Below are 14,635 nucleotides of genomic sequence, written 5' to 3'. Positions count from 1 at the left end.
AGCCCGCCAAGGGGAGCAGGAAGGCCGGGCGGTTATTCCTGCAAAGAAAGTAGCACCTGAAGAGGGGAGGCAGGGCGGAGTTGGGCGAGACACTTGGGCGCCTGCGACCCGCCCACTCTGCCTCCGTGGGTTGTGCTGAGCTGAACCTGGACTCACAGGACTCTCTGAGTTCTGTGTACACTCTTCTCTCAAACAGAATGGATCCCCCTAGGCTTGAAAGTGGGGTTTTCTCTTGCTCCCCAGCACCAAGCCTGTAGCGGGGCCCCGTGCTCACATAGGTGGGGAGACGGCAGGACCTGGGGCAGGGTGGGGTGTTTGTACATGGGGCCCGCCACCCCCGACAGGCTTCCCAGGCGGTCCCTCCCTCCCGCTCAGCCCGCCCTCGCCTCCCCACAGGCCTGCCCCCACTCCCTAAGGGGGTCCCCCACGGCCGCTCCCTCTGGCTAGAGTGGAGGGAGCCCAGAGACAGAGCAGCTCGCCTGACATCCACGTGTTTTTGAGAGCGTCACCGCCAGGCCCCCGAAGTGCATTGAGTGCTGTGACTGTCCCTCTGTGCTGGCTTGTCATTGTGGTCCCCGCCACTTGGTTCCCCCCCTACACCACCGTTTTTGAAAGAATGTATTGTTTTCTCTCAGATCCTCTTCACAGACTAACCCTCTCGCTTATATTCTGTCTGTCTGTTTTCCCCCCTCCTCTCTCCGGTTCCTTTCTCCTTCTCATAGACTGACCCTTGGTTATCGTTGCAGAATTACGGCAGCGGCATGAGACCACCACCCAACTCCCTCGGCCCCGCCATGCCCGGGATTAACATGTAAGGCAAACGCGGCCGGCCGGCCGGTGGCTCAGGGCGCGTGGCTCCCCCCGCTCCCTGCCGGCACCCCGAGGACTCGGGATAAGAGTCACCGCTGGCACCTCTCTGGACCTCAGTCTCCTGTCGGTAGAGGGAGGGTGTTGGCGGCCCTGGCGGTGAGAGCTCGGCCTCACATGGTGTGCGCGTGTGCCAGGCGCAGTTCCGGGTGTGCTGCTCGGATTGGCTCTCCTAGTCTTCATGAGAACCCAGGGAGGCTGTTACTATTATCCCCCACTGCAGATGAGGTCGCTGAGGCACAGAGAGGTGGAGTGACTTGCCCAGGCTCACACAGCTTTCAGTGGCAGAGTCAAGATTTGAACCCCAGTACAATTAGCCACTGCTCTCTAGTGCCTTACGGGTTTTTAACCCCTTTGTGAGAATCTGTGGACTCCTTTCCTAGGAAAATGCACATGCGTAGGAAATTTTATATATTTAATGTATTATTTTATAAATTGTATATATAATTTAAAGGAGTTCACAGATTTCCACCCAGGGAACTACCCGTTACTACCCCAAGCCACATGGCCTCTGAGGCCCTAGGACGGTACAGAGGACTTCCTGCTACTGATGTCAGCCCTCTCCTGCCCCTGCCACCTCCACCCCTTCACGTTGCTGGCTCCTTTTTCATTGTCCCCATCTCTCTCTCCCTCTCTCAGGGGCCCGGGAGCTGGCAGACCCTGGCCCAATCCTAACAGTGCTAACTCAGTGAGTACCCAGGTCCGGTGGGGCAGGGTTTGTGAGGGGAGGGGTTCTGGGTGCAGGGTAGAGGTGTCCCGGGGAGAGGAGATGTGCAGGATTCCCACTCATGCCTCCAGGGAGGGGGCCCCTGTAGGTCAAGGCCTGGGAGTAATGAGCCGCCTGCCCCGCCCACTCCTCAAGGTCTGAGCTGGGTGGGAGAGAGCACTGCTGGGAGTAGAGACTCCTCTGCCTGGGCGGCTGCCACAGCCTCAGAGCAGGGCGTGGGCGGGGGCTCAGCACAGACAGCCAGTGGGAGAAGGGTAGAGGGCTGGGCGAGGCCCTCTTCCCCGTCCTTCCAAACTGGAGGGCCTCCTGCGGCCCCATGGCCCCCTCCCAGGACTGCGGGACTCGGTCCTGCCCCCGGCCCACCTAGGGAAACGGATCAGGTGGCCAGCTCATGGTCCCAAGGCCTTTCCTGTGAAGAATGGGGTTGCGTCCCCATGTGGGTTTAGAAGCTAAGGGGCACTGCCTGTCAGTGGAAGTGACTGACACGTGGCACCCCACATCTCATTTGTAGATTCCATATTCCTCCTCATCACCCGGTACCTATGTGGTAAGTGTGTGGGTTTAGGGCATGCATGTGTAGCCGCCACGTGAGACTGAGCGTGCAAGAGAACTCGGGGTCCCTGTCTCCTTCCCTCTCAGAGCACATCCTGAGCAGAGGTTCCAGACTGCTGGAACTTGCTGTCAATATCCGGGCATCTGTACAGGCCTGGGGTGGCCCAGAAATCCCCAGACAGGACACGGCAGTGGGATTTCCTCCTGGGGAGCTGACCGGTGGGCTGGTCGGCTTCCACTGTGGGCCTCTGGTTTTCTCTGGGTGGCCTGCAGTGCCCCCTGCACGCATGCACACACGTACACCCACAGGTGCCTCCGGGCTTGAAAAAAGAAACGGGGGGATATTAATATAAGTTCAGTTCTCCTCCGGCTTGAACGCCTTGGCTCTGAGCGAGCGCTGGGGGTTGCGAAGGGGGCGAGGGCAGGTGGCCTGGGTGGGCGCTTACTCTGCCTGGGGAAGGCGTGTGGGGCCTCCCCACAAGTGTCATCACCGGGGGTCTGATACTACTTTTTATCTCATCTCCAGGGACCCCCTGGTGGTGGTGGGCCCCCAGGAACACCCATCATGCCCAGTCCTGCAGGTAAGAGCTCTGAGGGGAGCTGCTGTTGGGGCGCAGGGCGCTAGAGAGTCCTGGAGGACCGGGGTGCAGACCTGCCCCCACCCCCACCCCACCTTCCTGAGCAGCGCATCTCCCCTGCACTGGCGTCCAGGGATTTGGGGGCAGGGCGCCCCTGGTGTCACCAACCCGCTGTGCAGCCTCAGGTCACTCCCCTTTGGTTCTCAGGCACTGCTTCCTAAAGGACAGGGCTGAGCAAAGCAGTCTGTGAACAAGGGGTCACATTGCCCTTGGCTCCCTCTCCTTAGGGAGAGCCCTGTCCGGGGTCGGCATTTCCCTAATGACTTGCAGAGGGGCCTTGGGTCCTAGCATCCTGGGGCCAGGATTCTAAGCACGATACCCTTGGGTTTGTGTGGCTCTTGGCTTCTGGTCCTCTGTGTGGAAGATCCCTTCTCCCTTTCCTTTCATCGAAAGAGGGCATGTGTGCACAGACGTGGGCATATGCACACGCGCGCGCACACACACACACAGCACCGCAATTATGTTTCTTCCAGCTAAGAATAGCATACCAGCCAGCTAGAAGGAATCCAACATATGATCCTTACCCGCCCCAAAAATAAAAAGTGAGAGGTAGTTGGATTTCTGCCCGAGAATTACGGTGCCTGCTCCTGATATAAACGTTTTCGCTGATTTCCTACGGAGACTCTGCTGGCTAATTGGGGAGACGGAGGGGACCCTCCCCCACCCCCTCCCAGCTCCGGCTCCCCTCACAGGGGACGCTGCTTGGCTGCCGGGGTGGAGCTGGCGGTGCCGGGATGTTCGGCTCCCGCTTCAGCTCCCTTCCCGCGCTGCATTTTGATGAGCTGCATGACCTACATTCAGACTGGGCCACATGGACCCGCTCCATATGCTAATGTGTCTCCAGCCCGTCCCTGCCTCACCCTCCTGCCCCGTCCGCTTGGCGGGGTGGCCCCGGGGTCATTCACAGCGTTCCCCTTGCCCTGGTCTTTGAAGCCACAGGGAGGAGTGGTGGTGGGGCGAGCCCAGGTGGTGCTTTTGCCGCCCCCACGGTGTCCCAAGCAGTGTCTGGGGACCAGATTTGGTTTGGGGTGGGGAGACGAGAATTCCATCCTGCGGTCCCCCCTTGCCGTGTCCTGCTGCCCGGGTTGAGTGGTTTTCACAGTTGAATTTTCTGTGATTAAAAACTTTGTGAATCTTCATTAAATACAAATTAGCCAGAAAATGGTGGTACTTAGAGGAAATTTTAGGTGATAAAATACAAAAGAATGAGTTCAAGTGCCACGAGTTTGTTTTAATTAAGAAATGAATTAATCACCCCGACTTGCGGGTTTCCACTGTTCTACAGATTCAACAAATTCCAGTGACAACATCTACACAATGATTAATCCGGTGCCGCCTGGAGGCAGCCGGTCCAACGTAAGTCTGCTTTCTAATAATTTACATATCAGACACCATAACAAATCATAATTAACTTCATCAGCTGAGGGGAAAGCAAGTTTAATTGATTTCAGCCATTTGTTACCAAAGATGAATAAAATAAAGCGTCAGAAAAGTGATTAACTCTTGGGCAACTCAGCCCCCATTTCATAGCCGGCAGGGGGTGGGCGACAAGGCGACAGGCAGGTCCCACCCCTCCGGTCAGAGCGAGGGTGCCGGGCCGCCTTGGGGACCTGCTGCAGGTAGGGTGCTGCGGGGAGCACCAGGCTGCAGGTGGGGGTGGGCCGGGCCGCTCAGCCGACCTGCTGCACCGCCCTGGGCGCGCCCATCCTGTCGGGCCTGTCTCCTTGGCAGTGGAGCTGAGGGTGGAGACCGCGGCAGGAGCAGGTGGCTCATTTGGGGACCTGCCTGCCTTGTGCTGCCACTGTGAGCTCATGACTCTTCTACCTGGTGGTTGCTTTGCCTCTCCTCGGGCCACACTCTCGCCCAAAGCCACTGCCTCCCCTCTTTGCCTCAGTGCCAGCCCACAGTGCTGCTGCAAAACGCCACTTTTTCTGGTTCAGGCTTTCTCTGTTGCCTCCCTTGAGGCCGTTGGGTGGGACTGGATGTGTGGGTTCCCCATCCCGCTGGGAGTTCCCTGCCTCTCCTCGCAGACAGCCCTTCCATTCCATCCACGCCTCCCTCCGCCCTGCAGCGGCGGGGAGGTGCTCTGTCCAGCCTTGCCCTTGGGGGCTCAGGGTCTGAGAGATCTGTGGGCTGCAGAGCCAGGGGTGGGGCCTTCGGTCTGGCCGGCTCAGTTCCCAAGGTGACGCCTGAATCCCCCCGAGCGTGGGCTGGATACTGCACGCATGCAATCTCCCGGAGCCCCCAAAGGTGAGGGTCTTTGGCCCGCCTCCTTAACCGGGTCCCTGACTAGGAAGCGTGGGAAATGCATACACTGCCCCACCCGGTGTGCATCCAGCCCACCCACCACCCCAACCTCACGGCCACCTCCTCGAGGGCGACTGGCCACCCAGGTTTAGTTCCAAGAGCGTTGCATCCTGAGACATCCCAGACAAGAAAAGTTCTGGGTTTGGGCAATGGATGCAGAAGGCTGGGTGGAAACGTATAAGACCCACAAGAGGCCCCAAAGGCAGAGACTGGCAGCACTGTTTCTAGTGTCAGATGGGAATGGCATAGATTATCTACCTCCCACGGCCACGGTCACCAGACGTCCCCTGACCTCGGTGCTGGCAGTCTCGACTTGTGGCTGTCCACAGCAGATCGCCTGCGTCGTGCCACTGCAGGGCGGCAGCCGAGCGGCGGCCGTGTGTGTCCACGGTGTCTGCCTGGGACTCCGCTGTAGACGCTCTGGGCGCCGTGTGTCGAGATCGCACTGGGTTGGTTCAACATTGTGAATGTCGAGACCGTGTTTCCTACAAGTTCAGATAATAGAAATGAGATCAGTGACAATGCCAGCACCAGCATGACCCAGCCATCAGCGAAAGAGGAGGCTAAATAACCGTGTTATTTTAAAGGACACACAACTGGATTTGGGAGGTAAAGAGGCCAAACAACAAACTGCCCCAGATGCAGGAAAGAACAGGGCGCAGGCCTGGCAAAGAAGGGGACATGGAAGCACACTGGAGACAGCTTCCCAAGTCTGGGATGACATTGGCACGTCCTTCTGAATCAAGGGGTTTTTGACCCCCAAAGGGACAGCAGTGCCCCGTCAGTGTGGTCGCTGGATGAGCGTGGGCATGGCCGTCGAATGCACACTGTTATCGTCTCGGTCCCTCAATTGCACCCTGAGCCCAGAAGGTTGCATTTCCTGATTGAGAAGTTGCAGCTGAAAGTCCTGCGTGTGAGCAAAAGGGAGAGGGAATTCTGACAACAGGTGTGTTGGCCCCGCACGGCAGAGCTGGTTCCTGTCTGGTCTCCCAGCCGCCGCGCTTTCTGCAGCGTACAAACTGATACCTCAAGTCGTCGCGACAGCAGGTTCCTGCTAGCTCTTAGGTGTGTTGATCTGAAAACTGGAGTTTTAAATTGTCATCTTGATCTCCAGGAAGATTTTAGTGAAGCTGTAGAAAACACGAAAGATTGTTGTTCTCTTGTCCAAATACAAACTAGGCTTTGCCCATCTATGTGCACATTTGGCAGACAGTGCACAGTTAATTTTGGCAGATTTCACTTAGCCTGTAAGCTTTTTACCAACGGAAATGAAAACATCTTACCTGTTAGATGTCCTGCACACCTATATACCCAATGCTGCCATAAGTGTGATTTGCCACCTGTGCTATCAGCTTTCATAATGAAAGTCTTCGGGCACTTTTCATTTTCCTCCAAACGTGTAGAAGCTCTTAATGAGATTTTTGACTTCATAGAAACAGCAACTGCCTTAGACACGTGCCCATGAGATGACTATCATCGTTGCTGGCCGTAGAAAAGATGTTAAAAATGTCGGTCTGCCGTGAAAACTTGTTTTTTTTTTTGAAGTGCGAGACGAGAAGAGTGTCCTCCTCTGATTTGGAAATGCACTGAGATGAGAATGGAAAAAGGGATTACAGTAAGATAGAAATGTACGGACTGTTTCTCCAAAGCGTCTGATCTTTGAAGAGGCCACGAGGGGCCCGGAGGGAGCCGAGCCAGCCACACCCGGGTCGCTCGGTGTCACGTGGGGCTGCAGCAAAACCTCACACGGCAGAAGTCATGACTCACTTTGGAAAATGAGACTGCTTGTGAACTCAAAAACTGTCACCAGGTTCAACAGGACTTCTCAGTTTCTTCACCAAAAGTGTAACTTATTTGGAATCCAGCTTAGATCTCATAAGTCCAGATCACCTCTGTGCTTCAAAGCTATTTTCCCTGAGAAAGAGAAGTTTGATTTATAATGACATCCAGCGTGCTTCACAGTGTTTAATTGTGACGGACATCGCACACAGGGATAGCCCATCTGGTGAATTTATAGACACAGGTCTGATTGACAAGCGACGGGCCACCAAGGCCAGCCCGTGCCCACAGGCACACAAGTGGGTCGACATCTTCGGAAAAGATGAATTTCTTCATCTTCTCCGAATTCAGGAAGTGAATTACTGCAAGTCTAAAAACCTGTGCTAGCAATAATAAGTAAAATCCTAAGTAAGTACACCGTGTGCAAAAGTTTTTGTGGAGAGGAGGATATTTAGTTGGGTGTCATCAAGTTGGACTGACAGCAGGAGTTGGGGTGAGGTAGGCTTGTAAAGAACAGGGCAGCAAGTCAAGTGAATTTTACATTAGACTATGTTTCATATTTCGTTTTGCTGTTGCGTTTTAAAAAGGTATCGTAAAGGCAGCAGTCAATTCAGAGAAGCAGCCTTGGGAAGGGAAGCAGAACAAAAACATTCTGTTGTATCATGGGGCAGAAAGAAGCATGTCATTGTTATTTTTATTTATTTATTTATTTGAGACAGAATCTCACTCTGTTGCCCTGGCTAAAGTGCAGTGGAATCAGCCTAGCTCACAGCAACCTCAAAACTCCTGGACTCAAGCGATCCTCCTGCCTCAGCCTCCCGAGTAGCTGGGACTACAGGCATGTGCCACCATGCCTGGCTAATTTTTTCTATATATATTAGTTGGCCAATAGATTTCTTTCTGTTTTTAGTAAAGACAGGGTCTCACTCTTGCACAGGCTGGTCTTGAACTCCTGAGCTCAAACAGTCCACCCACCTCAGCCTCCCAGAGTGCTAGGATTACAGTCGTGAGCCACCGCACCCAGCCTCATTGTTATTTTTTAAATATAAGTAATATTGTTTTCATTAATCCTATTATATTTTTAAATTAAATAATACATTAATCTTCATGAGAAAACTTATAAATAATATAGCCTACAAAATTTAAATATTCAATAAAGAATTTTAAAAAAGAGTTACTGCTGTATCAGAAAGCAGAAACATTATAAAAATGTCCTATTTTGGCCAGGCACAGTAGTAGCTCACACCTGTAATTCCAGCACTTTGGGAAGCTGAGGGAGGATCACTTGAACCTAGCAGTTCAAGACCAGCCTAGGCAACATACTGAGACCCCATCTCTACAAAAAATGAAAAATGGGTGTGGTGGTACGTGCCTGTAGTCCCGGCTACTTGGGAGGCTGAGGCAGGAGGATCGCTTGAGCTCAGGAGTTCAGGTTGCAGTAAACTGTGATCACACCACTGCACCAGCCTGAGTGACATAACAAAACCCTATTTCTAAAATAAAAAGAAAAGAAAGAAAAAAATGTCATATTTTCCCCATGCATATCATTTATTTAATCCTCCTACTAATGGTCACTGTTAACTAGATCTATTGTTATTTTGTTTAAATAATAGTATTTATGTAACAGAAAAGTAAATAATACAGATACAGAATAAGTCAGTGGTGCTGGGACTAGATATCTTCATGCAAACCAATGTGGTTGGGCTACTTCCGTACACCAGTACACAAAAATTCACTCAAAGTAGGTCATAGACCTGAATGTCAAAGCTGAAACTACAAAACACTTAGAAGAAAACACAGGAGTAAATCTTCATGACCCGGGTTTAGCAAAGCCTTCTTAGACACAACACCAAAAACACAAGCCACAAAAGAAAAAGGTAGATAAATTGGACTTCATCAAAATTTTAAAAATTGGTGCTTCAAAGGACACTATCAGGAAAGTAAAAAGATACCGCACAGCATGGAGAACATATTTGCAAATCATGTATCTGATGTCACACTTGAACCCAAAGTATGTGAAGAGCTCTTACAACTCAATAATAAAAAGACAACCCAATTAAAAGATGGGACAAGGACCTGAACAGACGTTTCTCCAAAGATGTACAAATAGCCAGTAAGCACTTGAAATGATGCTCTGTGTCATTACTCATTCGGAAATGCAAATCAAAACCACGATGAGATGCCGCACCCCTCCCACACGAATGGCTTTTGTCAAAAAGACACACAATGACCCGTGTTGGTGAGGATGTGGAAAGATTGGTGCCCTCATGAACTGCTAGTGGGAGTGTAAAACGGCACAGCTGCTTTGGGAAACAGTCTGACCTTTCCTCTGAAGGCTAAACCCAGAGTCACCGTATGACCCAGCACTTCCACTCCAGGTATCTACCCAAGAGCAATGGCAACAGATGCCCACACAGTAGCTTGTACACGGATATCCGAGGCAGCATCAGTCGTAACAGCCAAAAAGTAAAAACAGCCTGCGTGTCCCACTGACTGACGAATGGCTAAATAAAACGTGGCCTGTCCACGCGGTGGACTGCGCTTCCGTAAGGAGGAGTAAAGCACTGACTCACGCAGCAACACAGATGCACCTCTGAGACGTGCTAAGTGACAGAAAGCCACAGGTCACATGACTCCATTTACACGAAATGTCCGGAATAGGCAGATCCAACGAGACAGCAAGTTGATTGGTGGCTTCCTGAGGCTCGAGGTGGAGGGGAACCAGGGAGTGACTGCTGAGGGGTACAGGATTTCCTTTTGGGGTGATGGGAACTGTTCTAAAACCCACTGCAGTGATGGTTGCACAGCCTTGTAAATGTCCTAAAAACCACTGAGTTGTATGCTTTAAATGGGCTACTTGTATGGTATGTGAATTATATCTCAAGGAAACTGTTAAAATACTAATACTACACAAAACACTATTTAATTTCAAATAAGTGCCTGCTTTTATATATTCATGTTAAAGTAATGACATTTATGTTGCAGTAATAACATGCATGTGCATAATTATGTATTATCATTTTGGGGAATTTATTTTGGTCTGATATGGCTGTGTCCTGGGTTGATTCCTTAAAAAGTTGGTTGCCCTCATCCTCATCACTGGGGTTGATAAGCATGAAATTTGTTGCCAGATGGCAAAATGTGCCTAAAAGCCTGTGAGCTGCCTGGGGTGGAGGAGCCTGGGACAGCAAGGTCGCTGCGCACCCGGTGGGCGAGTGGATGCAGGAGGCTCATGCCCCGGCTTGGCGCCTGCACCCTCCCTGCTGCACCCTGCCTGGAAGCCTTCTGCTCCTGCAGGACCCCCGCCTGGGTTGACTTCTGCGGGGGGCTCTGCCTGCCCAAATCTTGCCCCTCAGTTTTGGTGATGCCCTGCCTCCTCCTCTGTGCGGCCAGTTCCGATTTTCCTGCCTCTGTCTGCAGCTCTGTGGTGCTCAGCACCTCTGTCCTCCTGGGGGGTCGGTGGGTGTCTGAGAGTGCCTCCTCCCGGCGAGACTCAGCTCTGTGTCCTCAGCACCCAGCCCAGGCTGGGTGCCAAGTGGTCCTCCATTCCACCCCACCCCCACCCCTCCCACCTAGCATCTGGCCTGCATCACGGGGTGTGGCTCTCCAAGCTGGACTCACCCTCGCTCCCTGGCCTGTGACTCGTGGCCGTGGGATGTGACCTCTGGCCTTCACTTGCCTCCTTTCTGAGATGGGTAGATGGTTCCAGATAGGCCTGAGGATGGCATAGAACCAGTCCTGTGTCTGAGCCCCTGGTCTGCTGCTCTGTCATTTCTGCATGGGGGCTCACCTAGTGACCTTCTCCCCTGCCCCACAGCTCCAAGGCGAGGTGCCCCTGTTGGGTGGCACCCCACCACGTGGCAAGCCCCATCTCTTCTCACCGCCCACCCCCAGGAGGCTTCTTCACTTAGACTTCTCCATCTTATTAGCCGGAAGGGGGCCAGGCTGCCGGCCTCCAGTCCCAGCTCCTCATCTCCAGCCCGGGAGACCTCGGGCAAAGCCTTTCCCACTCGGTGCTTCTGTTTCCTCCCCTGTAAAATGGGGGTGGAAAGCACTGCCCTTTTGGGTCCCTGGCCTGGCCTGGTCAGAACCGTCTGTGAGAGTCTGGGGCTGGTGAACCGCACACTTTGCCCGGGGATGGACGGAGCCCTGCAGGGAGATACGAGGAGGGGATTGAGAGCACCTCTGCGTGGGGGTGGATGGCCTTGGCCGGTCCCTGTCTCTCTCTGGGTTTCTTCCCTTGCCCTGGGACTCCTAGGGCGGGGGCGAGGGGCCTGCCCGGCCCCCTGGGCACTGAGCACCCAAGTGTGTGTGTGTAGAGCCCATCAGGACCGAGTTCACTGAGGTCTGGACTCTCGTGTGCTGTAGCCCAGGGCCCTTGAAAGTGCTTGTGTTTGTTGACTGACTTGGGATGTGGGGGCCCGTGGCGGTGCCGAGGGCCTGGGCCCTGCCAAGCTGCCATGCTGTGTTTCTCCTGCAGTTCCCGATGGGTCCTGGCTCGGACGGCCCGATGGGCGGCATGGGCGGCATGGAGCCACACCACATGAACGGATCCTTAGGTGAGCCGGCGCCCTGGGCCTGCCCCTCCGCCCAGGAAGCTGGCCCTTGGCCTCAGCTCTGGGAACTGGGCCTGCTTGACAGCCCTGGCCTCGGCTGGGCACTCAGAAAGATCCAGACAGAAAGAAACTTCCCATGCAGAAAATTCTCTGCACAGAAACAGTGTGGGATGTGGGAGGAGGGCTTGGAGGCCGAGGCGCCCACAAGGAAGGGATCCTTCTCAGGCTGGGGGCCCTTCCGTGGAACAGCGTGCAGAAACTGAATTGGATTCTTCTCTCCTTCCAGGGTCGGGCGACATAGATGGACTTCCAAAAGTGAGTGTGTGCACGATGTCCCCTCCCTGACAGCACGCTGTCCGTGTGGGCAGGTTGTTGGGAACATGGGGCTCACCTCCTCTCCTCTCCCCACAGAATTCTCCTAACAACATAAGTGGCATTAGCAATCCTCCAGGCACCCCTCGGGACGACGGCGAGCTAGGAGGGAACTTCCTCCACTCCTTCCAGAATGACAATGTAAGCCCCCCCCCCATGCATGCTGCTCTCATGCCCAGCCTGGCGACTGCGATCTAGCAGGCTCAGGAGCCCCGTCGCTGCGGCCTGTCCGCCGAGCTGGTGGCCTGGGAGCCGTGTCGTGGGCTTTCCACCTGGCACTGCCCTGAGTGTGCCTGCCGGCGGGCCCTTCTGGTGGTGGCGACATGCAGGCTGGACGCTTCCGGCACTAATTAAGCTGACGTGGCCAGGGAGCCCTGGGCTGAGAGAGTTGGGGGCCGCAGTGCCCCTGGGGGCCCTTTCCGAAAATCTGTCCTGGGCAGGAAGGTTCATGGAACCAGTGATTTCCAGGGGGCTCAACAGAGGGCTGGCTGCCTGCTTCTCCCGGAGTGGGCCTCTCTGTACCTTCTCATATGAAGAAAGTCTCATGGCTACGTTGCTTTCCAGAACCCCATGGGGACTGGCCACTCCCCAGGGCACCCTGGCTGTGCCCTGGCTCAGAGGCCTGCCCTGGGAGTGGGCAGGGCTGGAAATAAGTGGGGATGATTCAGAGAGGGGAAGGAGTAGGGGGGCCGCTGATGAGAGGTAGCCCCCAGCAGCCCCTTCCTGGCCGCCACCCTGCCCACCCAGCCATGCCCACATGGCCCTGCCTGGCGGGTGCAGTGAAGCCGGCACAGGGCGTTGGCATCTTGCTGTGCCTGCGGCCTCCCCACCCCGCCCTCACCGCCCGCCTTTGCTTCTCCCTTCAGTATTCTCCAAGCATGACGATGAGTGTGTGACCCCCCTTCTCCGAGACGATGAGAGAGCCGGCATTGCAGGTGGGAAGATGCCAGAAATTATGCAAGAAGAAGTGAGGTGTCATTATCCAGGAGCTGGGGGGAGGGCGTCTCCTGCTCCCCCTCCACCCACCCCCCTCTGCACCCACCTTTCCCACTTTAGTTTCATGCAATAAAAAGGCCGAACTTTTTATTCCATAAAACATGAAGGACAAAACTCAAAATAAAAATTTATTTCAAGTCAATGACCAGAAAAATCCCACCCCTTGCCCTTTCCCAAAAGGACCTTTTCTGTACATGACACTTTTTTGTTGTTTTTTGTTTGGGGTTTTACCGTTGTTGGGATTTTTTTATTTGTTTTCAGGGGAGTGTTTTTTGGGGAAAAATTTTTAAAAATGGAAGCTTCTAGCAAGCCCCCCACCCCACCCCAATCAACCTCTATGCTTTCTTCTTTAAAAAAAAAAAAAGGCAAAAAAAAAATGCAGAAGCCCTGCTATCTGTCTGTCCCCAAGCCCTTCCACCAGGAAAGCTAGTCTAGGTGTGAGATCTCACACTGTCTTTGTAGCCATCTAAAAATAATAATAATAAACTGGACAGTTTACAATCAGTGGTTTCTTTCAAAAAGCCTTTTTTGGAAAGAAGAAAAGGAAGTCAGCCTGTTCAGCTTGGGGTTCTGGTTTGTGCGATGGCACCGGGGTGGCGGAGCCTGCTTGCTTCCGCCTGGCTTCCGTGGCGACGGCAGCGGCACACTTGGACCCCAGCACACACCCACCCTCGCCACGTGGCCGGAGGGGCCGGACCACCCACCCCTCCCGGACGCCACGGCCCAGACCTGCGCTGTGACCAGGTGGCTGCGCTGGCCCAGGACGGCTTCCTCCTCTCCCTCCCAGACGCTCCTGTCCCGGCCCCCCTCCGCCCCCACCCCAGTCTTCCCAGCGAGAATCCTGCCAGCTGGGCGGTGGCCTGGAGCAGAGCAGGAGAGGCCGCCACCGACAGGATGGCTATGACCTGGGACCTGGAAGCCGTGACCGCCACGTTCGGGTCCCGTGATCCTCGCATCGCCGCCGTCGTGGGCGCGGGCAGGGTGGGCTGGAGTTTTGGTTTTCTTTGTTTTTTTCTCTTTACTCGTCCTCCCTTTTCCAAGATGGGATATTGACCAGGATTGCTCTGTACGTGCTTGGAACTGGACGCAAAGACTGGAGTGGCTGTGGGGGGTGGGGGGATGCCAGCAATCAGACAGACGTGCTGTTTCCCGTCCTGTTTTTATTTTCAAAAACCGACAACCCGACGGTGGAGCGTGTGCCCTCCCAGGAGGTCGACTCGCGGCCCCCCTTGCTTCGTCGTCCCCCATGGAAACCTGTGTCTTGCCCTGGAAGACACCGAGTTCTTTGTACATTGACACGCCCTCCCCCTCCCCTGTAGCTGGTCTTTGTTTTATCACCCCCCATCCATGTATATCATATTATGTGAGATATCATCTGCCTGAAAAAAGACCTTGTGCGGATTATTGGGAACATTGTAGCTGTTTCTGTGTTTTTTCTTACCTTGTAGTCTGGTTCTGAATTAAGAGAGGAAAAAAAAAGTAATTATGATACATTGTAGTTTGTGTACGATATATGTTGATAACGTTTTATTAAAGGGACATCTTTTTTCCGCAGCCCTTCCTGACATGTTTGGGGGAACGTGGGTTGGAGTTTATTCTATTCATTACAAAATGCAAGGTGACCCGTCAGGCAGGGTTTTGTTCTGGTGCATAACGAGATTCAGGCCTTCTTTTCCTGGCGTGTCAGTTCTGCATTGTGGAGAGTTGTGCTGGCCTTTTGGGGAGGTAGGTTGGGAGAGGAGGGTATCAGTCTCGCTTTAAATATTTGGGGACTTTCTGGAAGCCAGCTTCAGTTTCTTGCCTGGCAGGCACATTTTACTCTGCCGGAATGTCTGTTTTTC

The 14,635-nt window shown here is 53.9% G+C and overlaps 1 protein-coding gene across 4 annotated transcripts in view; it reads left to right on the top strand.

Annotated features, from left to right (window-relative positions):
- SSBP3 (single stranded DNA binding protein 3) overlaps positions 1-14,348 on the top strand; it is a 157,180-nt gene extending 142,832 nt beyond the window's left edge. For 2 of the 4 annotated variants that reach the window (XM_012749644.2, XM_012749642.2), the window contains 9 exons: positions 723-811; positions 1,507-1,555; positions 2,106-2,141; positions 2,673-2,727; positions 4,070-4,140; positions 11,351-11,429; positions 11,713-11,741; positions 11,838-11,939; positions 12,665-14,348. In XM_012749644.2, the coding sequence (XP_012605098.1) occupies positions 723-811; positions 1,507-1,555; positions 2,106-2,141; positions 2,673-2,727; positions 4,070-4,140; positions 11,351-11,429; positions 11,713-11,741; positions 11,838-11,939; positions 12,665-12,694 (540 nt within the window). In that variant the 3' untranslated portion in view covers positions 12,695-14,348. The remainder of the gene's footprint in view (positions 1-722; positions 812-1,506; positions 1,556-2,105; positions 2,142-2,672; positions 2,728-4,069; positions 4,141-11,350; positions 11,430-11,712; positions 11,742-11,837; positions 11,940-12,664) is intronic. The other 2 variants (XM_012749643.2, XM_012749646.2) reach the window with 1 other exon arrangement.
- Positions 14,349-14,635: the final 287 nt, after the last annotated feature.

Source organism: Microcebus murinus, chromosome 2, assembly GCF_040939455.1.
Source record: "Microcebus murinus isolate Inina chromosome 2, M.murinus_Inina_mat1.0, whole genome shotgun sequence".
NCBI lineage: Eukaryota > Metazoa > Chordata > Mammalia > Primates > Cheirogaleidae > Microcebus > Microcebus murinus.
The sequence above is the reverse complement of the archived record's forward strand: the minus strand, read 5'-3'. Positions and strand labels throughout refer to the sequence as shown.